Below are 24,387 nucleotides of genomic sequence, written 5' to 3'. Positions count from 1 at the left end.
AACTAATGGATGCTCAAGTTGAAGTTCCGCATGGTCTCCCTGGGAATGATTATCCCGTCCATGGATCCTGGAGACTGGTGTGCCACCCTCGACATGAAGGATGCGTACTTCCACATTGCCATCTTTCCACCACACAGGAAGTACCTTCACTTTATGGCCAACCACCAGCACTTCCAATTCACAGTCCTCCCCTTCAGCCTCTCCACGGCCCCGAGGGTGTTCACGAAGTGCATGACCGTCGTCGCCGCTCACCTCCACTGGCAACAGATACATGTGTTCCCATATCTGGATGACTGGCTCATCAAGGGGACCTCTCAGACTCAGGTCCGGCAGTATGTCAGCATAATCACGGACCTATTCTCCCGGTTGGGCCTACTCCTCAACACCGAGAAATCCACCCTGGTCCCCACACAAAGGCTGGACTTCATAGGGGCAACGCTAGATTCCACTCAAGCCAGGGCCTACTTGCCTCAGCCCCGCTTCCAAGCGATCGTATCGATCATCTGAGGTTTGCAGGCCTCCCCGATCACCTCAGCTTGCACCTGCCTCGGCCTCCTGGGGCATATGGCCGCTTGTACTTATGTGACCAAGTATGCCAGACTCTTTCAAACGTGGCTCCATTCGGTCTTCCCCCCCCGGGCAGGGACCCTATAGACGTCCTGGTGACAGTTCCCCCAAGCCCCCTCCGCTCCCTCGATTGGTGGCTAACTCCATCCCTGGTATGCGCAGGGATGCCGTTCCATCCACAGCTGCCGTCGCTGGCCTTGACGAATGCATCATCCCTCGGTTGGGGGGGCCCATCTAGGTCACCTGCATACCCAGGGCCTTTGGTCATCCCAGGAGCTGACTTTCCACATAAACGTCCGGGAGTTGAGAGCAGTCCGCCTCGCTTGCCAGGCATTCCAGCAACATGTTCACGGCCACTGTGTTTCGGTATTCATGGACAACACAACGGCCATGTACTATATCAACAAACGGGGGGACCTGCTCGTCTCCCCTGTGTCAAGAGGCCATTCGACTCTGGGACTTCTGTATAGCCCACTCGGTAGACCTAGTGGCGTCCTTTCTCCCGGGGGTCCGGAACGCTCTGGCGGATCAGCTCAGCCGGTCCTTCCTATGTTACGAATGGTCAATAAGACCGGACGTCATCCATTCTATCTTCCGGAGGTGGGGATTTCCCCTCATAGACCTGTTCGCCTCCCACTCGAACAGGAAGTGCCAGGAGTTCTGCTCCTTTCAGGGTCTCTCTCCGAGGTCGATCACAGACGCACTCCTCCTGTCGTGGAGGCACCACCTGCTGTATGCCTTCCCTCCGTTTCCTCTGGTGCACAAGGTCCTGTTAAAGCTCCGCAGGGACAAAGCGCATCTGATCCTGATTGTGCCTGTGTGGCCCAGACAGCACTGGTACACCACCCTGCTAGATCTGTCCATGGCCACCCCAGTTCCCCTCCCTCTCCTTCCAGACCTGATCACGCAAGACCACGGCAGGCTTCGCCACCCAGACCTGCAAGCCCTCCACCTCACGGCGTGGCTCTTGCATGGCTAAACACAGCGGAGTTATGCTGTTCCGCTCCGGTTCAGCATATTCTCCTCAGTAGCAGGAAGCCTTCCACCAGCTCCATGTATTTGGCAAAGTGGAAACGCTTCTCTTGCTGGTGCGCAACACAGGGCATTACTCCCTCTGAGGCCTCGATTCCCATGGTCCTAGACTACTTCTGGTACCTTAAGCAGCAGGGCCTGGCGACATGCCCTCTGAAGGTGCACTTAGCGGCTATATCCACTTTCCAGCCTGGCGAGGGTGGTCACTCTGTGTTCTCCCACCTCTTGGTTTCTAGGTTCATTAAGGGCCTAGAGTGCCTCTATCCCCCTGTACGTCGCCCTGCCCCTACCTGGGATCTCAATTTGGTCCTAAACAGACTAATGCACCCACCCTTTGAGCCACTAGCGACTTGCTCGCTCCTGTACCTATCGTGGAAAACAGTCTTCCTGGTGGCCATTACATCGGCCAGGCGGGTCTCCGAGCTGAGAGCGCTCACTGTGGACCCACCGTACACTGTCTTTCATAAGGACAAGGTACAAATGCGACTCCATCCGGCGTTCCTCCCTAAGGTTGTGTCTGCCTTCCATACTAACCAGGACATCTTCCTCCCGGTCGTCTTTCCAAAGCCCCACTCTTCTCGGCGGGAGCAGCAGCTACACTCCTTAGATGTGCACAGAGCGCTCGCTTTCTATATTGAGCGGACGAAGCCGTTCGGGAAGTCTCCCCAGCTGTTCGTGGCGATCGCAGAACAGATGAAAGGTCTGCCAGTCTCCTCCCAGAGAATCTCCTCCTGGGTGACTGCATGCATCCGCACATGCTATGACCTAGCTCATGTCCCTTCGAGCCACCTCACAGCGCACTCTACCAGAACTCAAGCGTCATCAGCCGCCTTCCTGGCGCGCATGCCTATCCAGGAGATATGCTGTGCAGCGACCTGGTCATCGGTCCACACCTTCACCTCGCACTATGTGCTGGTCCAGCAATCTAGAGATGATGCAGCCTTTGGCGCAGCGGTTCTGCATGCTGCCACATCTCACTCCGACCCCTCCGCCTAGGTAAGGCTTGGGAATCACCTAACTGGAAAGGATATGAGCAATCACTCGAAGAAGAAAAGACGGTTACTCACCTTTGTAACTGTTGTTCTTCGAGATGTGTTGCTCATATCCATTCCAAACCCACCCTCCTTCCCCACTGTTGGAGTAGCTGGCAAGAAGGAACTGAAGGGTGGCCGGGTCGGCTGGGGTATATATCCGGTGCCATAGTGGCGCCACTCCAGGGGGCACCCAGCCGACCTGCCGAGTGTTGCTAGGGTAAAAGCTTCTCCGAAGAACGTGCACGCAGCGCGCGCGCACCTAACTGGAATGGATATGAGCAACACATCTCGAAGAACAACAATTACAAAGGTGAGTAACCGTCTTTTCTGCAGCATGCAGGAGGTGGTTGGGGTAGAGGGACAGGAGCAGGGATGGGGTGCGCTCAGGGAAGGGGGCAGAACTGGGTGGGAAGAGGTGGGGTGGGACTGGGGGGGGTGTTGGGTCCTGGGGCAGAGCAGGGGGTTGTGTACCCCTGGGGTCTGGAAGAAGCCGCCACCTGTGATTTGGGTGATGGGTGGATGGGAACAAACATCCAGCTACCTACAGCAGTGGAAGCACTGTTGTGTTTTTACTCCGTGCATTTCCCTGTGGTATCTCTGAAATGAGGTTCAGGGTGCTGGAGAGGAGAGCCTTGGAGAGATGCTCTTCCCTTTCTGCTAGAAACCTAAATAGATGATGATATGAATCCAACCTGGTGCTGGTTCAGGGGAAGCCCCGAGTGAAACTGAGTAGAAACAAAAGTTGACCAGCCTGGTGTCCAAGTTGAGAGAGAGAGAGAGGGGCAGAAAACTGGGAAAACGGCATTAGCAGCCCTCCTTACATGCTCAGAATCCCCTTTCACTTGGCTGGGACAGAAGGAAGGCCATGATCTTACCTTTTTTTAAAATAAAAATATGTCCTTTTTATCAGACAAAACATCCTGCTCCTTAATTAGACTTTACACTGAATCGATAGCCGTTAGGTCTGTTATCTCCTCATCTCTGGCCTTGCTTACAAATCTCCTTCTCTCATTTATTTATGAGATTTGTATTGTAGTAGCACCTAAGGGCCCCAGGCCTGGCCCAGAGCCCTATTGTGTGTGGTGCTGTACGAACACACAACAAAATGATGGGCCTTGCTCCACGGATCTTTGAAGCGAATGCTTGTCAACCTACAGAAAGATCAATGATTTATTTTTTTTAGTTTAAATCAAATACATATTTTCTTTTAAAAATAAACTATTCATAACTGTTAACCCTTAAATTTACTGTAATTCATTAACATTGAATTTAAAATAATATTCAAGCAGCAGGTGTTTGCCAAAGTTTTAAAGCCAGACTATTTAACTGGTGGCAATCACTGGCTAGATATCTGGAACCAGAGTTCATTGAAGCGCCAAACCAGCTTTTGATAGCAGTCGCCTCTTCTGCAGGTGCAGAGAATATTTTTCTCATTTCAGTTTATTCAACCAGTTCAGTACAATAACTAGGTCATTTGAAAATTGAGAAGGTGATTGGGAGTTGAAAAAGCTGGCAAGCTTGTTTTTCATTTCCAGTCTATGAATAAAAGCAAGGTGTACGAGGAAGAGCGCTACAGGTTCAAACATCTTGAAGGACATGTTGACCAGAAACAATCACTTCAATTCACTAAGTACAGAATATACTTTGTTTAATAAATCATTTCAAATGCAAAACACAAGTAAAAAAGGAAGCTTCTGTACCTAAGGTAGTTAAATATAACTTACAGTTTTAAAATGCTGGTTTTGTGTATTAATGTCGTCTGTTAGTCATAGACCATTGGACATAATGTTCTTTTTGTGCTTTTTTTAATTAAATTCCAATTTCCATTCAAATGCAGCTTGACACGTCACAAGTAAAAAAGAGTATCTAATAAATAAGAAATGCATTATAATTTAACATCCCTGGGGAAAACACCACTGCAGCCCACCACTGTAGCATTTAATTTCAGAAAGGGGAACTGCACAAAAATGAGGAGGTTAATTAAACAGAAATTAAAAGGTACAGTTCCAAAAGTGAAATCCCTGCAAGCTGCAAGGAAACTTTATAAAGACATCATAATAGACACTCAACTTAAATGTATTCCCCAAATTAAAAAACAGAGAACCAAAAAAGTGCCACTATGGCTAAACAACATAGTAAAAGAAGCAGTGAGAGGCAAAAATTTATCCTTTAAAATGTGGAAATTAAATCCTAGTGAGGAAAATAAAGAGGAGCATAAGCTCTGGTAAATGACATATAAAAATATAACTAGGAAGGCCAAAAAAGAATTTGAAGAACAGGTAGCCAAAGACTCAAAAAGTAATAGAGAAAACTTTAAGTATATCTGAAGCAGGGAGCCTGCTAAACAACCAGTGGAGCCACTGGATGATCGAGGTGCTAAAGGAGCACTCAAGGACGATAAGGCCATTGTGGAGAAGCTAAATGAATTCGTTGCATCTGTTTTCATAGTTGGGGATGTAAGGGAGATTCCCTAACCTGAACCATTCTTTTTAAGTGACAAATCTGAGGAACTGTCCCAGATTGAAGTGTCATTAGAGGAGGTTTTGGAACAAATTGATAGACTAAACAGTAGTAAGTCACCAGGACCAGATGGTATTAACCCAAGAATACATATTGGGCTGCATTAGTAGGAGCATTTCCAGCAGATGGAGGGAAGTGATTATTCTTGTCTATTTGGCATTGGTGAGGTCACATTGGGAGTGTTGCATCCAGTTCTCCCCCCAAAAAAGGGATGTGGACAAATTGGAGAGAGTCCAGCAAAGGACAGCAAAAATGATCAGGGGGCTGGGGCACATGACTTACGAGGAGAGGCTGGGGGCACTGGGCTTATTTAGTCTGCAGAAGAGAAAAGTGAGGTGGGATTTGATAGCAGCCTTCAACTACCTGAGGGAAGGTTACAAATAGGATGGATCTAGACTGTTCTCAGTGGTGGCAGATGACAGAACAAGGAGCAATGGTCTCAAGTTGCAGTGGGGGAGGTCTAGGTTGGCTAATAGGAAAAACTATTTCACTAGGAGGGTGGTGAAGCACTAGAATGGGTTACCTATGGAGTTGGTGGAATCTCCTTCCTTAGAGGTTTTAAAGGCTCAGCTTGACAAAGCCCTGGCTGGAATGATTTAGTTGGGGTTGGTCGTACTTTGATCAGGGGGTTGGACTAGATGACATGCTGAGGTGTCTTCCAGTCCTAATCTTCTATGATTTTATGATGAGTTCTGAAGTAACTCAAATGTGAAATTGCAGAACTAATAACTGTGGTTTGTAACCTAACATTTAAATCAGCTTCTGTACCAGATGACTACAGGATAGCTAACATGATGCCAATTTTTAAAAAGGGCTCCAGAGGTGATCCTGGCAATTACAGGCTGGTAAGCCTCACTTCAGTACCAGGCAAACTGGTTGAAACTATAGTAAAGAACAGAATTGTCAGATACACAGATTAACATAATTTTTTGAGGAAGAGACAACATGGTTCTTGTAAAAGGAAATCATGCCTCACCGATGTACTAGAATTATTTGAGGGGGGTCAACAAGCATGTGGACCAAGGGGATCCAGTGGATATAGTGTACTTAGTTTTTCAGAAAGCCTTTGACAAGGTCCTTCACCAAAGGCTCTTAAGCAAATTGAGCTGTCATGAGAGAAGAGGGAGGGTCCTCTCATGGATGGGTAACTGGTTAAAAGATAGGAAACAGTAGGAATAAATGGTCAGTTTTCAAAATGGAGAGAGGTAAATAATGGTGTCCCCAGGGGTTTGTACTGGGCCCAGTTCTATTCAACATACTCATAACTGATCTGGAAAAGGGTAATCAGTGAGGTGGCAAAATCTGCAGGTGATACAAAACTACTGATGATAGTCAAGTCCAAAGCAGACTGTGAAGAGCTACAAAAGGATCTCGCAAAACTGAGTGACAAAGTGGCAGATGAAATTCAGTGTTGATAAATACAAAGTAATGCGCATTGGAAAACGTAATCCAACTATACATGCAAAATGATGGGGTCTAAATTAGCTGTTACCACTCGAGAGATCTTGGAGTCATTGTGGATAGTTCTCTGAAAACATCCACTCAATGTGCTGCGACAGTCAAAAAAGCAAACAGAATGTTGGGCATAATTAAGAAAGGGATAGATAACAAGATGGAAAATATATTGCCTCTATATAAATCCATGGTACACTCACACCTTGAATATTGGATGCAGATGTGGTCACCCCACCTCAAAAAATATATTGGAATTTGAAAAAGTTCAGAAAAGGGCAACAAAAATGATTAGGGGTTTGGAATAACTTCCGTATGAGAAGAGATTAATAAAACTGGGACTTTTCAGCTTGGAAAAGTTACAACTAATGGGGGATATGATAGAGGTCTATAACATCATGACTGGTATGGAGAAAGTAAATGAGGAAGTGTTATTTACTCCTTCTCATAACATAAGAACGAGGGGGTCACTAAATGAAATTAATAGGCAGCAGGTTTAAAACAAACAAGAAATACTTCCTTTTTCTACACAACACACAGTCAACCTGTGGAACTCCTTGCCAGAGGATGATGTGAAGGCCAAGAGTATAACAGGGTTCAAAAAAGAACTAGATAAATTCATGGAGGATAGGTCTATCAATGGCTATTATCCAGGATGGGCAGGAATGGTGTCCCTAGCCTCTGTTTGCCAGAAGCTGGGAATGGATGATAGGGGATGGATCGTTCAATAAATACCTTGTCCTGTTCATTACCTCTGGGGCACCTGGCATTGGCCATTGTTGGAAGACAGGATACTGGACTAGATGCACCTTTGTATGGCTGTTTTTCTCATAACAAAAATGTAAAAATTAAGAATCTGAATGAATAAAACTATATAAAGCTAAAATCAATGTGTATAGATATAGTCTATCCTCCTGTTTAGCAAAAAGATGCACCAAATTTTGTGTAAATGTTTTTAGTTGCAAATATAGATATTTTAATGGTGACCAATCAGTGTGAATCAGCCATTCTTTAGGAAAATAACTGAAGTACAAATGCAAAACATGATTAAAATCAGTTATTTAAATTAAAAGTTTCCTGCTTGCTGATTTAAATCATGATTAAAATCAGTGACTTAGGTCAATTCACCCAGATGTTCATAAACCATTAAGGGGCAAGTTTTCAACATCCTCATTCTTAAGAACTGAATTCCGTTCAGCTATTGTGAGGTCAGCATGGAAACTGAACCCAGCAGGATTGGTACTTTACGTTGCTAAATCCTCTGGCTGCTTGCCTACCACTTCTGAAAATTAAATGTTCCAGCAGGTCTTACTGGTCTTAAGTGTTGCTTTAACTCGTAGGTAAATATCCCTCCCTCCCTCCCTCCCTCCCTGTTCTGGATATCGGCTTTCAAGGTAGCTTGTGGTGGGGAAACATAAGCCCCAGTAACAGATGTTCTTCCATATAGCCGTATTGAACGGGATCAAAGATAAGGTGAGGCTGGTCAGAAGGTTCCTGCACCTCTTCTGAAGTGAGGCAGGAGGGGAGAGGCATCGTCAGGGAAGCCCTGCACTCCTGTCCCAGCACATGAGAGCTGGTTTACTCTGGCATCTAGGAAAACAGTTAATTTGTCTTCTCTCTTCTCACATCTGAGCTCTGTGTGCTGATCCAAGGCCGTGTGAGGCGGTGAGCCTGAGGCTCTGTAGGCAGCTGTGTTTCAGATGAGCAAGGAAAGGGGGATGCCTTGGTGCTCCCTACCCCTCCTATAGCACCTTTCACCCAAGGACCTTGCTAACTAGGACTGAGCCTCACAACTAGCCAAAGGACAGGCCCCAGCGCATTAGGAGGCAGGGCTAGTGGGAGGTGCTCGGACGGTACAAGGACCTCCGGAGAACAGAAGGGAGAGTCTTTATCTCCATTTCACAGGTGGGAAACCTGAGGCATAGAAAGGGGAAGGGACTTGTGCAGCCACACACCGAGTCTGTGTCATAGGCAGGGATAGAATCCAGGAGTCTGACATGCTGACAGACCCCTGTTCTACCCCGGCATGATGCTCTTTCCCAAGCAGTCAGCCGAGCTGCCAAAAGCCTGAGGAGCCATTAGCAATCTTCTGAGGCAGCCAGTCTGCCTGCTGTGGTTTGTGTCCGTGTGCTTTAGTTGTGTGTGATGAGATAAGTAAACACTGTGGGCACCAGTTCAGCTTATGAAACATCTGGTGTGAATGTCTCTTAATTGCTCCTGCTTCCTTAGGCAGAACTCTGCGTCCGGGTTTACCTAGGAACCTGTTTAATGAACAACGTTCATTGTCACACTAACCCCTGGGTCCCGCCAAGATAAACACGCCGCTTTCATAAGGCAGGGAGCGCTGGCCTGGCTGCTCGCTAAGTTCATGCAACCCCCCTCAGGCTTTGGAATGCTGTCAAACTAAACTGGAGCCCATGGTTTAAATTAAACTGTGTGAAACCGAAGGCTACTTGAATGTTCTTGGGTTTTTTTACATTAAAGTTTATAAGGCTCAGAAACGCAGGGCTCTGTCCAGCCCTGACTGGGAGCAGCAACTCCCCCAGGCCCGAGAGGTTTGGATTATTTGGGCAGCAGTAGTGTGAGAGGCCTGTTGTCCAAACCCACAGAAAAGAGAGAGACCCTGCCCCAATCGAGCTTACAATTGAAGTCCGAGAGGAGAGACCGGCAGATACAACAAACTGATGCGGGGGAAGCACATGGCAGCAGAGAGACCATTAGGACCAGTATAAGTGATTCCTGTTGTTTCCGTGTGCTCCGCCAGGGGTTGGCTGGCTGTATCTGCCTGTTGTCTCTTGTCTTGTCTTGTGCTGATTGGGGCAGGGATCCGACTCTTGTTCTGTGAGTGTACAGCGCCAAGCACAAGAGCCCTAAGCTACACAACATTTTGATCGATGACCTGGAGGAAAACACACAATCTTCACTGCTTAAGTTTGCAGATGACACAAAACTGGGGAAAGTGGTAAATAGTAGAGGACAGGTCACTGATACAGAGTGATCTGGGCACAAGCCAACAATATGTGTTTTTAATAGGGTTAAATGTATCCATCTAAGAACAAAGAATGCAGGCCACACATACATGATTGGGGATTCTATCCTGTGGAGCAGGAAGTCTGAAAAAGATTTGGGGGTTGTGGTGGATAATCCGCTGAACATGAGCTCCCAATGCGACGTATTGGCCAAAAGAGCTAATGCCATCCTGGCATGCATAAACCAGGGAATCTCAAGTAAGAGCAGAGAGGTTCTTTTACCTTTACATCTGGCCCTGGTGCAATCGGTGCTGGAATATGGTGTCCAGTTCTGGTGCCCATAGTTCAAGAAGGATGTGGATAAACTGGAGAGAGTTCAGAGAAGCACCATGCAAACGACTCAAGGATTAGAAAATGTGCCTTATAGTGATAGACTGAGCTCCTTTAGTCTATTTAGCTTACTGAGGAGAAGGTTAAGGGGTGACTTGATCAGTCTGTACGTATACGTACTTGCGTATTTAATAATGGGCCCTTCAGTCCAGCAGAGAAAGATCTAACATGATCCAATGGCTAGAAGCTGAAGCTAGACAAATTCAGACAGGAAATAAGATGTAAATTCTTAACAGCGAGTGTAATTAACCACTGGAGCAATTTACCGAACATCATGGGGGATTCTCCATCACTGACCATTTGTAAATCAGGATGGGCTGTTTTTCTCAGAGCTCTGCTCTAGGAATGATTAAGGGAAGTTTCCTGGCCTGTGTCATGCAGGAGGTCAGACTGGGTGAGCACAATGGTCTTTTCTGGCCCTGGAGTCTATGTATGAAACAATGGGCTCCTAGTCCCTGAGTGGGCTCCTGGTGCCACCAGCTTACAAGGATCACAGTGTATAGGAGACCCCTGTACTCATCATCCTGCCCTTGCATTGACAAAGCTCAGTATTCAGCCCACATCTTCTCTGGTAGAGGTATCTGGAGAAGTCTTGGCCCATCTCTCTGGCTCCTGGTCAGCACAGCTCAGTTGCGTGGCTTCGGTCGGATGACTCTGGCCATGGATGCCCCCTCAGCAAGGGGCTCGTGCAGGTTAGGTTGGCAGTGTAGCCCAAGCAGCATTGTCTGGCTGTGACGTGACAGCAGCTGTCTGAGGTTGAAGTTCTCCATGCAGTCAGGTAGCCAAGCACCCGATGCTTGGTCTGTAAAGAGCCTTCTGCTGCACAGCCCCTGCGGGGAGGGTTGGTGAAACAAGCACAGCCAGAACTTGCAGGCTAGCAGGTTCGTATCTAGCGAGGTTCTGGGTTCAGGCTCTCCCTGTCGGTGCCAAGCCTGGGGAAGGGGTGGTGGCACCTCTGCAATGCACCTTCACAATATGATGCATGGGGCCAGATTCCCAAAAGCTCAGCACCCCAATGAGGATAGATGTACAGTAAAGCTCAGCTCTAATGTAGCACCCAAATAAGGGCTGATTTTTCAAAAGGGGTCAGTCAGCACCCCACCCGCTGGGCTCTTCTGAAAGGCCAGCCCAGATTGTGGGTGCTTTGAAAATTCTGGCCTTATCCGAGGCCTCTCCTGCCTGTCGCCAAGGTTGGGGGTGAGGCTTGGAAAGGGACCCACCACTTCCTTCTCACGCTGAGCCTTGGCTGCCGGAGGTTAGGTAACAGTACTAAGCCAGCCCACGGACTTAACCCAGACAGACTTGCCAGTCACATTAATGGACCTGATCCTGCGCTCTCGACAGTGGTTTATTTTTTAATAGCTGTAATTCTGTTGAGTGTAATGGATTTACTCCTGATTCCCACGTGGGCGAGTGAGATCAGGATCAGGCCCTCTCTGTGCAGCCCTGTCATACTTCAGCTTTGCTACCGGTCCTTCAGAAAGCATTGCCTTGTTTCACACCAGTGCTTCCAGTGGAAGGGTGCGGGCGCTTTCTCTGCCAGCGCTGTCATTGAGACAGCTTGCTCCAGCGAGCCCGCTGAGCTGATATCACCCGACAGTAAGTGGATCCTAATTGCTGGGGCTCTTGTTTCTGCCAGCCCCTGCCAATGGCAGAGAACCCACATGCAGTGAGGTAGGCTGTGTCTTGAGCACCTTTATGTGGTGGGCCGCTCCAAGCCACATTCATGTGGTGTGGGGCGCTTTGCTTTGAGCATGATGAGCCACCCAGCTAATCCCAACATGCTGTGCTGACACATGGCTGCGGTGACTTACTCTGTTTGCTCCGTAGGGGTTAGAGGTGAGTTTTCCCAGTGTGGAAGAGGGTGTATAACACATGGGGCTGGTCGCAGCCTGTGAGGGTGCTGCCTGTGGGAGCCAGCCGAGGTCGCTCAATTAGGGTGAACTGCAAACAAAATGGGGCAGACAAGCCCCAGAAGCTGGCGGTTATTCCAATACTTAGATTTACCAAGCCAGCACAGAACAGCTTCTGTAGTACCTCACTGGTTACTCAGACACTGCACTTCCCTTAACGTGCCCAGCCTCAGGCCTCCATCCAGACACACACGTCAGATATGATGATGATTACTGAAAATCTTATCTCATCATATAAAAGAGAGGTTCTTCCAACCCCAAAAGATTAGACATATACCCAGGTCCAATTATAACTTAGATCTTACCCAAAATACACGCTATAGCCAATTCTTGTTAACTAAACGAAAATTTATTAGAGAAGAGAGAGTGTTGGTTAAAAGATCAATATACATACAGACTTGAATTCAATTCTTGAGGTTCAGATACATAGCAGAGGTGAGCTTGTAGTTGCCAAAAGTCCTTTTAGAAATAGTCCACAGGTTATAGTCCAATGTCCATATTCAAGGTGACTCCTGTCAGTGACTGGGGATCTCAATCCTTATAGCCTAAGATTTCCCTCTCTTGAAACCCAAAGCAGATCTGAGATGAAGAAGGATCGTTTCCCAGGGTTCTTATACATTTCCAGCAGCCTTTTGGCCTGAGAAACAGGCTTAACTATCCTTCTCCCAAACATCCTGGCAATTAGCACAGGTTAATTTATCCATTAAACAGTTTAGATACAGGTTACCACAACCTTCAAAGAAATATATAGACAATAATAGTATTTCACTCAAGTATCTTCCTAAATGTTGAATATTCCTTTTTTATCTTTGAATCAATGCTATAGCAATAGACAAGACTTGTTTGCTTATATCACAAGAGCTGAGCAAATACCTACCCTTCTACCTCTAACAATGCAGACTTGCATTGCAAAGCTCTATTCGTCTACGGATCTTCGTAACAAGTCTCTAAAGTTCGGCCATGGGTCAGGTCAGTCTATGAGGTAATTAATATAATATCTCATTGAAAGATGACAGGGCCAGAAAGAGTTAAACTCATAACATCACACAGCTGAGCGGCCCTGGATGTACGCTGGTGTCTGTCTGTGTGTGATCCTGCAGGCGAAGCCCCCGGGGTGTGGAGTGGTTCAGTGTGCACACGGCCTGTCTCATGCCCCAGCATGCTCTGAAGGGGGAAGAGGGGTGTCAGAAGCAAGGAGAGGAGGGGTGGCCAAGTTAGCCTGGCACTTTGGGGACCTGAACCCAGATCTCCAGCTCCCCTAGCTGGGAGTGTAACTGGGCATGGCCCTGGGTATGGCTACAGTGCAGGGGGAGTGAGCCCCTGGAGCCAAGCTTGGGGGCCAGCCTGCATCTCTGCCAGCACAGCAGCCTCCCTTCTGCTGTCTCCAGTGGGCTGGCTCGTCTCTGTGCACCGGAGCAGCCAGGCTTCCTCCCAGCTGCAGTGTAGATGGACCTGCCAGGCCTGAGCTTCCCATCTGTGCACTGGGGCTCACAGCATGGCCCTGCCATGCAGAGCAGCTGTGGTGATGTAAGGACTTAGGCACTCAGACCCTGCGGTACTGGGGGCCTGACAGACATCAGGCACGTTGATTCTGCTCTTCCCTGGCTTTGCCAGACGCCTGGTCAGCCTCCGAGTTCTGAATCGTTCCCATGGACCCCTTTTCTCCCAGGGTCTGTCAGGCAAGTGAGGCTTAGATGAGTTTGAAAATAAAGCTTTAAAGAATTTGGATATAAATTGCTTCCCAGCTCTGTGAATCAGTTTCCCCTTCCACAGTTTTGCAATAGCATGACCCCTGCTCTTCTCCAGTAGCCCAGAGAGACTTTGGGGTAGGCAAGCCCTGGATTGCGTATGTTAAAAAAACAAGCAGTGGGGGCAGACTTCTGCAGCCCTTTTTTATACAACATAAAGAAACAACAAACAAACCTCAAATCCGTTTGTGTCCCCTGTAAGGCCAAACAGAACGGCCAGCTTGAGTACCCTCTCTTCAGGTGCTTACATGTAGGGAGCATGGTGGTCAGAGGGGCCAAATTCACCTCTTGACTTCAGTGGCGCACTGATTGCAGCAAGGGGGCGCAGATGCGATGGAGGGAGACCTGCCTGAAGAGAAATTGGGTGGTAAATGAGCACCTCTTGAACCAATTTGCCATCCAGTGTGTGCACTAAAGGAGCATCACATCCCTGTGCCGAGGGCAGAGAGAGGAAAAATAACAGGAGGAGAGTGGAGGCAGCTCCACCTGATGTCCTCTGCTTACGTCTGCTGTGTAACTTACAGCTGCAGTTACATCAACACCATGTTAGGCTCAGAACCTTCTTACTCAAGTCCTGTCTTACTACAGTCAGTCTACCAACAGGGAGCCCCTCCTGGCCATGGAGGAAAGGCCGTGTGACCAGAGCAGTCTTGCAGTCCACGCAGCCAGGGCTAGGGAAAAGGGAGTATAAACTGATGCCTTCCTGAGCAGGGAGAGCAGGGAAGGCACCAAATGAGGGCTCTGGAGAACTGGGGTTTATTCCCGGCTCTGCACTGGCCTGCTGGGAGACCTTGGGCGTGGTTCACAGAAGAGCTGGGCAGGCATCTGTGCACCTCAACCGCAGGGTCCCCTGGACACTGGGTCCCTTGTGCTTCTCCTTCAGCTGCAACTGTTCCCCTGCAGTGTCCTGTGCTCTGTCACTGCAGTGACTCCTCTACAGCCTGGGCCTGTAGCTTCCCCGATTTCTGCCCGGCTGAGAGGAACTAGAGGAGTGTGAATGTGAGACCTTCTCTGTCCCAACTAAGCCCCTGAAAACACAGGTCTTGTTCAGCATGTGATCTGCTGGTGGCACGTGCCTGGTCACAGCAGGAACAAAGCAGGCATAGATAATCGTGGATCAGACTTGGGTACAATCAACATGGTGTGATTAACACATGCCGATGTCATGGAAGGACAAGGACAAGGAAGGGGGCCTGGCCCTGGCTGTTATGACCCTGAATAGACCAAAAACATGGATAAACTTACCCGGTGCCCATGTGGGCCAGGAACAACTAGCTCTCACATGGAAAGACTGATCGAAATTCTGTGGGCTCTTCTGTTCAGCGGCTCAGAGAAGTGGTAACCACTGGAGATGAACATTATCGGGCAGCATTGTTGCAGAGGGGGGGTGTTGGGCTCAGTTCTTCTCTCATGGTAACTCCACAGGCCTCATGATGCAATTGGAGGAGAGTGGGGCCCATGGTCCCGCGTGTGCCCAGGCACTCACCAGCCTGACACCTAAAGAGGCAGGTAGTACCTAGTGGTTTTGCAAAAGCACCTGAGCAGCTTAGGCCCCAACTTCTATGGAAAGTCGACTCTCCTAGGTGCTGTGTCTCTCTGCATCTTCAGGCCCCTGGGGAAATCTGGCCCAAGGGCCTGGTGTACACTGGGAATAGCTCCAACTGGCCCTGGTCTGCTCACAAACCCCTGCCAGCATGATGGCAATGAAAACACCGATGAAGCTCCTCTTGGCAGGTGGTCCCCAGCTACAGCCACGTGGGGGCGGGGTGTGAAAGGCTGTGCTCATGCGTGTGTTGGACCAGATTCGGAGTCTCACCATCACGGAATCAATTGGCCCAATTCTGATCTCAGCTACACCAGTGTAGCTGGGAGTAACTCCAGTAATGTCAGGGCAGCGCGCCTGTGCTACACGGTGTGCCTGGAATCAGCCTGGCACAGGGGTGGGTCCAGCAGGAGACAGGCCCATGGCGCTCCCAGTGCACATGGCTGGTGCTGTGTGGGTCTCGCTCTAGCTCACCTCTGTGCTTTCTCTTCCAGTCTGAATACCACTACGAATACACAGCTTGTGACAGCCTCGGCTCGCGGTGGAGGGTGGCCGTGCCGCACACTCCAGGACTCTGCACAGGCCTGCCAGACCCCATCAAGGGCACGGAATGCTGTAAGCTACTGGCCTGCCCCAGCTGACCTGTGTTCCCTGCGCAGGTGGTGACTGGGGGAGGCTGCACTTGTCACATCTCATCTGTGCCACTGGCTTCCGAAAGGTCCCCACCAGGCTGTTAAAGGGCACAGTCCTGCTCCTGCTCCCTGTGAAATGTGGGGGGTAGGGGGGAGTGGGGTTTGCCACTTGCTTCCCAAGCAACAGGCCAGCAAATATCAGGCCTGATTCTCCTCATGTAAATTAGGAGTAACCCCCTGAGGCCTCATTCCTCTCTGACCCTAGTGTAAATCAGGAGTAACTCCAACGAGGTCAGTGTAGCTAAACTGAGGTAGCACCAGTATGAGCGAGAGCAGACTCAGATCCTGTGTCTGGGGTTTGTTGAGCATTTTTCCATGCAGTGATTATTTTAATAGAGGCTCCAGAGAAAGACAATGTTTCATAAGCTACGGAATGGCACAGTTCCCTGAAAGGGATTAACAGAACCTGTCTGCGGATAGCAGTGGGCATTTGTTAACCAAGACTCAGCTTCTCTTCCGTTCCTGGGGGAGACTAGAAAGACAGGACTGCAGCAGGGGAGCCCTTTGAAGTGAGCTTTAAAGTTGCATCTGGAGAAGTGGGTTTTTACCCTTGAAAGCTTCTGCCTAAATAAATGCTGGTCTTTAAGGTGCCACCGGACTCCTGGTTGTTTTTAAAGTGAGCTGCGTATCAGTTCAGTCAGACGTACAGCCCTTAAAATGGGGATAACAGATCACACTATAGCCCCGCGCTGGGAGTCTATGATCCTGGCACTCCGGATGCAATACAAATGCTGGGGATCACTGGCTAAACCCCGTTCCATGTCCACCTCTCTCTGAGCTTGCTCTCTGGGGTTCTGTGTTACAGCTTTCTCCTGCAAAGCGGGGCAGTTCCTCGACATGAAGGACCAGTCGTGCAAGCCGTGTGCCGAGGGCAGGTATTCCCTGGGCACTGGCATCCGCTTCGACGAGTGGGACGAGCTGCCCCACGGCTTCGCCAGCATTGCAACCAACCTGGAGAGCGACAGCAGCGTCTCAGAGTCCCTGGAGAACTGCACCACGTGAGTTGGTTGTTGTTGCGCCTTAGGGCACGGCCACTTTGAATGGAGCCCCGGGCTGCAGCCAACATCCTTGGCCCCCTGCAAGGACTCCTGTTGCCCCCCAGCAGACCTGAGCTGCACCAGCTGAGCTGCTCCCACCCTGCAGCACGTGGCTCTCTGGTCCCCCTGTTTGCCCCCATGTGTCTGAAGCACAGATGTGCTGTTCAGTGAGTTGCCAACCCGGAAGCCTGGTCCTTTTTCTAATGAAGTTGCGCAAAGGTTCCAGCTGCTTCTCCTGTTGCACGAGGAGGCATGTCGGGAGCTACAGATCTGCTAGAGCATCCAGCCCACGGCCCGGAAAGACCCTTCCCTGCTGTACACTTTTCCAGGGTTTCTCTAAACCCGCTGTTGAATGTCCCAAGCTATAGAGTTTCCATCCTTTCCCCAGGTGGTCTCCTGCCATCAGGAAGTCTTTCCCAATAATCTGGATTCACCCATTCTTAACATCCCTCCAGGTGTGCTGCACCCCTGGAGCTGTGCAGGCTCAACACTGCACTGCCCCCTTCCTTCAATTTTTGCCCAGTGCATAAGTAACCTGTGGAACTGACTGTCATATGATATTAGTGAGGCCAAGTGCTCAGTAGGATTCAAAAAAATGGACTAGGCATCTCTGGATAAGAACAGCCACAATTAGACTAAAGTGTTAATGCGATAAGGGCTATAATCCCTGGCGCATCATGGCATGAGCCAGCCAGCGACTGTCTGGGCTCTGAGCAATATTCCATCGGCACTCACTGAGATTCTTGCCCCTTCCTCTGCAGTAGCTGGTGCTGGTGCTGTTAGCGCCAGACTGAGCTAGATGGCACCTGGTCTGATCCAGGCTGGGGATCCTGCCACCTTCTAGGACCTGCCTCTTGCCCCTACCCCACTTCCACTCCTCCCATCTTCAGAGTTGCATAGAAAGCCTGGCACTCTTGCGGGCATGTCAGCCCCAGCTCTCTGACCAGGGAGGGTCCAGCAGCACCTGCCTGGGTGCAGGGACGGCCATTTTAAATCATCCCTGGTGGTATCTTTCTGCACTAGATCAGAAACAGTGTCTGTATTGTAAGGCACCTGTCACTGCAACCAGCTCTAGTAGCTAATTGTCATTTGTTAGTGTGAATGCGATAGCCTCTGGCCTCCGAAAGGCTGCCCAGGGCTTTACCAGTGTCAAGGGATTGACAGATACACAGGTATTGGTTCTCCCATCACGGAACTGCAGCCACCTCTAGGGTGGTACATGGCAGCTGTTCAATAGCCCACAGCACCTACCCAGCTGTTTTGGAGGTGAAGGAGAGCACTGTTGCTAACTGCAACTGCTGGAGGAAACTATGGCCTTGTCTATCTTCAGTTGCATTACTGCTAATTTAAGCCAGGCTTACTTTAATTTAGCTTAATTTGGCAAACAATTGACTTAAACCTGGTTTAAATCTAATTAAGAGCATCCACGGAAGCAGTTCAGTAACATGCCATTAGTTAAACCAGGGCACCTCTGAATATAGACAGGGCTCAGGCAGGTTTTAGATCTCCTCCCTGCGGCTGAGTTTTCACCACTTGCTGCTCCCGGACATTGTGTGCAGTCTGCCGTCCCGCACAGCTTTCTTTCCCTCCTGTCCTTTGATCACTTTCCGTGCCGAGAATGCTCAGATGCTTCAATCAGAAACAGGCTTTTCGTGAGTCACTCTCCCTGGAAGACTGTGACATGGCACTAGCGAGAGCGTTTATGCAACTTGCAAATGTAACCTACTTCTAGCATCACTTTAATTATTCATCCCACTTCCGGGCGCACTCAGAGCAGATGCAGCTCTGCAGAGCCTCGTCCCCTTTCTTCCCAATAGGACCAGATCGGTCTGTTCGGCTCAGAGCAATGACTAGCAGTGGGGCAGGAAGGAAGGTCACCGAGGATGCTGCTTTCCTGCCATGTCACATGCTAGCGAGGGAGATGCACTAAGGGAAGGCGCGGTGGGGCTCCAGGCACTGCTGCATGATCACCGTGATCGGGGCGGGGTCTTTCTAGTCAGCTGTGCCATTCTGAGCACATCTGCAAATCCCTGGTGATGCTAGTGACTGCACTGACCTGGCTGAGAGCACTGGGGAAGGCTGGGAGTGTCTTCCCCCTAGGCCTTGTCGCTCCCCCCCGTGAGCGATGCTGTTCTCACTTTGTGCTTGTAGTTCTCCGTTCCCTGAGCAGCGTCTGGCCTCAGTGCTCTGCTCACTGCTGTGCTGTTCTCACTGTTCCAGCTCAACCTGGGTGCCCCTGGGAGACTACGTTGCCTCCAACACAGACGAGTGCACAGCCACCCTTATGTATGCTGTCAACCTGAAGCAGTCTGGCACCGTCTCCTTCGAGTACATCTACCCGGACAGCAGCATCGTCTTTGAGTTTTTTGTACGTCTCCTCAGGTTGCTGCTCCTCGTTGGAGTTCTCTGGGACACATGCCCATATCAGAGTATCCAAGGGCTGGTCTGATGCACGCCCTGGGAGGGTCAGGAGGGATTGAACCTGGGACCTTAAACACGTGAGCCTCTGCTGCAGGGGTGGGCAAACTAAGCCGGCCCATGAGCCACACCACGCAGGTCCCAGAAGCCATGGTGTGGCCCTGCTCCAGCTCCTACGCACTCCAATGGGAGCTGCAGGGGCGGTGCCTGCAGACAGGCCAGTGTGCAGAGCCACCTGGCTGTGCCTCCATGTAGGGGCTGGAGAAGGGACATGCCACCGCTTTTGGGAGCCCCTTGAGTCTCTCCCAATGCCCTGCCCCAGCCCTGAACTCCCCCGCCCTCCAAACACCTCAGTCTTAGCCCAGAGCACTCTCCTGCACCCCAACCTTTCATCCCAGCCCCACTTCAGAGCTGGCATCCCTAGATAGAACCTGCACCCCTTCCTGACCCCTGCCCCAGCCCTGATCCCCCTCCGAACCCCTCGGTCCCAGCCCAGAGCACCTTCCTGCACCCCAAACTCCTCATTCCTAGCCCCACCCCAGAGCTCGCACCCCCAACCAGAGCCCTCACATCCCTCCCCCATGTCCCAACCCCAATTTTGTGAGCATTCACAGCCTGCCATACAATTTCTAATTCCCGATGTGGCCCTCGGGCCAAAATGTTTGTCCACCCCTGCTCTACTGCCTGAGCTACCCAACCCAGCTGTGTTAGCCATGGCTGGGGCAGGCTCCTGACCTCTCACGTGGCTCAGATGCCGCTGGCGGGAGACAGTCCAGCTACTGTCGCAGCCCCAAGAGGAAACATGCATTGAGGGGTCCCTGCCCATCTCTCTGGCTCGGCAGGAGGTGGTTCAAGGTTGCCCGCAGGATTCTCTTGGTGCCCAGCTCCAAGGAGCTGCTGGGAGTGCCGCCTGCTTACACTGTCCAGAAGGCAGGATGGCCAAAGTGTGGCTGGCTGAGTTAATAAGCAAACGCTCCAGGTCCCAGTATGCAGTGCTCCATCTCAAGCTGCTGGGTGGAGCACTGCATGCTGGGACATGTAGTCCCTGTGGGTGGTCCCTACAGTTGATGTCTGTCCATGTGATGCTCTACGGCTTGTGCACGTTTCCCATCTCACAGAGCCCAGTTTGGGGGCTTTGCCCTGTGGCAGGGGGCTGGGAAGGCAGTGGAAAGGTCCTTTCAAAAACAGTCAGTGGGGTGAGAAACTGCGCTAAGAACCCAGCAGAGTGCCTCTGAGAACTTACCTGCCGAAACTGCATCCTCAGCCCGAGTTCCATGTGCCCTAGGTTCAGAATGATCAGTGCCAACCGACTGTGGAGGAGTCCCGGTGGATGAGAACCACGGAGAAGGGATGGGAGTCCCACAACGTAAGTAGGAGCCAACTGCAAGATCTTCCATCTCCCCAGCACAGCGTGGTGCAGCTGGGGGCATGGCTGGCAGGCTGCGGAGACCCACACCTGCTCTCACAGCCCGTGAGCTAACCCTGTTTTCTGGGGCTGCTGGAGGAGCAGCAAAAGTCCCTCCTCCCCATCCCTGGGGGTGATCAGTTAAAATCCAACCAATAGCTGCTGGGGTCATACACTCAGCACCCCAGAGTGACTGGTCACATTAAAAAATCATGGCCACAGGGGATATCCCCGGTGTCCCAGCCAGCACTCCCTCCTTCAGCACAGCTGGTTCGAAGGCCCAGGAAAACAGATGACCTGTTGCTGAGTGCAGGGTTGCTAGACTCTGATTCTGTCCCTGCCCATGCTGCTGTAAGTTGGGAGTGTCTGTGCTTAGTGGAGCTGCACTGGTCTGAAGATGAGAGGATCAGAGCTGAGTGCCTGCTCTAATCACTGGGTATCACCCCATCCCTGTGTCAGCCAGCGCCTCTTTGGACCCTGCAAAGCAACATCCCATTTCCTGCCAGGATTTGACCTACCCCCAGGGGGTTCTGTTTAATCTCGTAGGTGGAACTGAGTCGCGGTAATAACGTGCTGTACTGGAGAACTACAGCCTTCTCCGTGTGGTCCAAGGTCCCCAAGCCCGTGCTGGTGCGGAACATTGGCATCACAGGTATGTGCTCGCCTGCTGCATGATCGCACCGGCCACTCCCAGCCGGCAACAGTCCGAGCTGAATTTGTGTCCTTCCCTCCTGCTCTAGGGGTGGCCTACACTTCAGAATGCTTCCCCTGCAAAGCGGGCACCTATGCTGCCACCTCGGGGTCTTCCTTCTGCCAGCTGTGCCCAGCCAACTCCTACTCCAGCAAGGGCGCTACCTCCTGCCAGCGGTGTGAACCAGACACCTACTCAGGTAACGGGCTGTGTGTTCCCAGGCCTGCAGCCCGACACGCAGCTGCTGCATTAGGCACCCCAGGACCTTCTGACGTGACCTGGCCCAGCTGTGCTGGTCTCACTCCATTACAAACCTGCCCCAAGCAGCAGGGGCTACCAGTGCAGCGCAGCTTGTGGGGCCTGGAGTTCAGAGAGTGGAATATGGCTCGCTGCGAGGGCCTGGCACAGGCCCGGCATTGCCATCGGTGTATCCCGGACTGTCTTCGTCACTTCCTGTTCCCTGCCCACCTGTGGGATCTCCTGGCTGCATCTGCCTTACCCCCAGCAGTGCCCACCAGGAGGCAGACCTAGACCCTGGACTCGACCCTGGGCATTGCCATCCCCACCCCCTTACTGCTGTTGAAACTAAGGGTGAAGGTGGCTGCTTTGGTTTTCCTGCTTGTTCCCACGCCAGTGTCCCCAGAGATGACCACAGAGCCCTGCACAGAGAGATGGGACTGAACCTCTGTTGCCCTTCTCCCAAACTATGGGGCAAGGGTGAGATAAAGGGGGCCCAGGTCAAAACCAGAGGCAGGGGCAGGTCTGGTTTTATGAAAGAAAACTCTGCTCAGGTGTTGAAAATTCCCCCAGCCCCCTTCTGTTTGCTTGGAACCAGTTTGTCCCTGCTGCCCCGGAGCCAGCAGGGGAGCCCCAGAGGTTCCAGTTTTTCAGGCCTGATATAAAGGGGAGCTATTTTGTTACAACATTCCTACAGTGGAGTGGTGCATTTACCAGAAACTTCCGACTCTGGAGAATGTGGCGCAGCAGGTCATTGGAAGGCCAGCTGACTTCTCTGAGGTGTCCCATCGAAATGAAAGCAGGCCCAGGAAAGCCCCACCTTCGGGAACCTGTCACCTATCCCCAGTTGGGGAAACTGAGGCACAGAAAAAGGACATGACCTGTCCAAGGTCATGCAGCAGTTCAGTGGCAGAGCCCAGAATAGAACCCCGGTGTCCTTGTTCACTGCTCTGTCTGCTAGGCTGTAGGCTGGCCAGTGGGTGAACCAGTTGCTGGCTCTGTTTCAGACGTCTCATTTTACAGTACCCAGCAGCTCCCTCCTGCGTTGACTTGGGTCTGTTACCCACTAGATCTACCCTGCCCAGCTGCTGGCCGTTGTTGTGTGAGGCTCTGCCAGGAAGCCCGTGCTCACTTTCGCACTGCACAAATATTTGAAGAGGGAAGCATGCTAGTTTCCACCTTAGATGTCTCCCCGTGATTGCTACAGGCTTTGCTGAGCCATTTGACTCTGGGCAGGGCATGGGCTGCCCCATGTTGACTCCCCATGCCCCCAGTCAGCTCATTGAGTGCCTAGAGTAAAAGCCTGACGCCCCTCTGGCAAACCTCCTACTGGCTTCCGGGAGTAGGGCACAGTAGGGCAGCAGGATGGGCCATAAGGTGTTGATGGTCCCAGCGAGCCCCGTCATGTGCTGGCTAGTGTGAGAAACAGGCCATGGCACACACGGCAGGAGCTAATCAGAGCTGGAGTACCCAACGCAGATTGATTGCCAGCTGCCCGCTTTCTGGGAATGGTGCAGAGTGATGGAGCTGGCAGGAGCAGTGACGAGGATCCGTGCCCTACAGCAATGTATTGGACTGGCTGGGCTGGCCTGTAGGGAGGTGGGGCCAACACGTCCCTAAGGGCTAAATTATGACTTGCTCTGACTGTGGTTAATTCACCTGACACCTCCAGAGCGGAGTCTGAAATATGGTCCCTGGGAGCTGTCAGTGATGGAGCAAAGTGCAGGGAGGATAGTGCAGTGGTTAGAGTGCTGGCCTGGGACAGAGCTGGGTTCGGTTCCCACCCTGCCACAGACCCCTGTGTGGCCTTGGGAGAGTCACTTACTTCCCCCCGTCTGATGGGGATAGCGGCCCTGCCCTGCCTCACTGCGAGTGTGAGGAGAAACACATTAAAGGTTACTCCAGCAGTAGGAGCTGGAAGACACCTGAGGTAGATAAACATACAGCACATAGTCAGTGCATCCTGCTAGTGACTGTTGGGGGGAATACGCACCATTAGACCCCGGATGGGTTAATCAGCGAGCAGCAGCTAGTCTGTGCACCATGGGCAAGCCCCACATCACATGAGGGACCCTGGACACGCTAACGGGAGGGCGTGAATGCTGAGGAAGAGCCAGAATCGTTTTCTCGTGGCACATGCTACTTGTGCTTCTGGGACTGAGTGGGCTGCGCTGCTCTCATTGCTTAGTTTTAACCACAATCTTTTTCTTTCTCAACAAAGACCAAGGCTCCAGCTCTTGCAAACCTCGTCCGCCCTGCACAGATAAGGATTATTTCTACACACACACGGCCTGTGACGCCAGTGGAGAGGTATGTGCCGGCCAGTCTGTGTTACTGTCACGAGTTTCTGTTATTTAGCACAGCAGTAACACCGTGCTCCTCTGTTCATGTTCAAAGCATTGACCAGCATTAACTTCTGAAAGGACAGTTTACTTAAGTCATGCTCCTGTCTGCAAATCTTTACTTGCCTTTGTTACACCCAACCCTGTAAGAGCCTGCAGTGGGCGGAGAGCGCACCGTGTGTTTGCTTTGCGTCTGGCAGCTCTCTGTCTCACACTTGTCTGACCATTTCCCTGCCCCGTCGGCGGAGAGCTGGGCAGCTTCCCCCATTGGGCGTGTCTTTCACACCCACACCTGGGGAAAACAGGCTGACTCCATGGGAGCAAACCCACTGCTGGCCCGTTGGTGAGGGTTGTGTCTTTTTACATATGAAGGGCGCAGTGGGTCTGAACAACCGTG

General features: G+C 51.0%; 1 protein-coding gene across 2 annotated transcripts in view; it reads left to right on the top strand.

The window, feature by feature from the left end:
- KIAA1324 (KIAA1324 ortholog) overlaps positions 1 to 24,387 on the top strand; it is an 89,091-nt gene that overhangs the window by 24,540 nt on the left and 40,164 nt on the right. For both annotated transcript variants that reach the window (XM_030561116.1, XM_030561115.1), the window contains exons 2-8: positions 15,663 to 15,783; positions 16,666 to 16,858; positions 19,118 to 19,265; positions 20,601 to 20,681; positions 21,267 to 21,372; positions 21,461 to 21,610; positions 23,870 to 23,958. In XM_030561116.1, the coding sequence (XP_030416976.1) occupies positions 16,698 to 16,858; positions 19,118 to 19,265; positions 20,601 to 20,681; positions 21,267 to 21,372; positions 21,461 to 21,610; positions 23,870 to 23,958 (735 nt within the window). In that variant the 5' untranslated portion in view covers positions 15,663 to 15,783; positions 16,666 to 16,697. The remainder of the gene's footprint in view (positions 1 to 15,662; positions 15,784 to 16,665; positions 16,859 to 19,117; positions 19,266 to 20,600; positions 20,682 to 21,266; positions 21,373 to 21,460; positions 21,611 to 23,869; positions 23,959 to 24,387) is intronic.

This window comes from Gopherus evgoodei, chromosome 4 (genome assembly GCF_007399415.2).
Source record: "Gopherus evgoodei ecotype Sinaloan lineage chromosome 4, rGopEvg1_v1.p, whole genome shotgun sequence".
Lineage (NCBI taxonomy): Eukaryota > Metazoa > Chordata > Testudines > Testudinidae > Gopherus > Gopherus evgoodei.
This window is presented reverse-complemented; position numbering and strand designations above follow the sequence as displayed.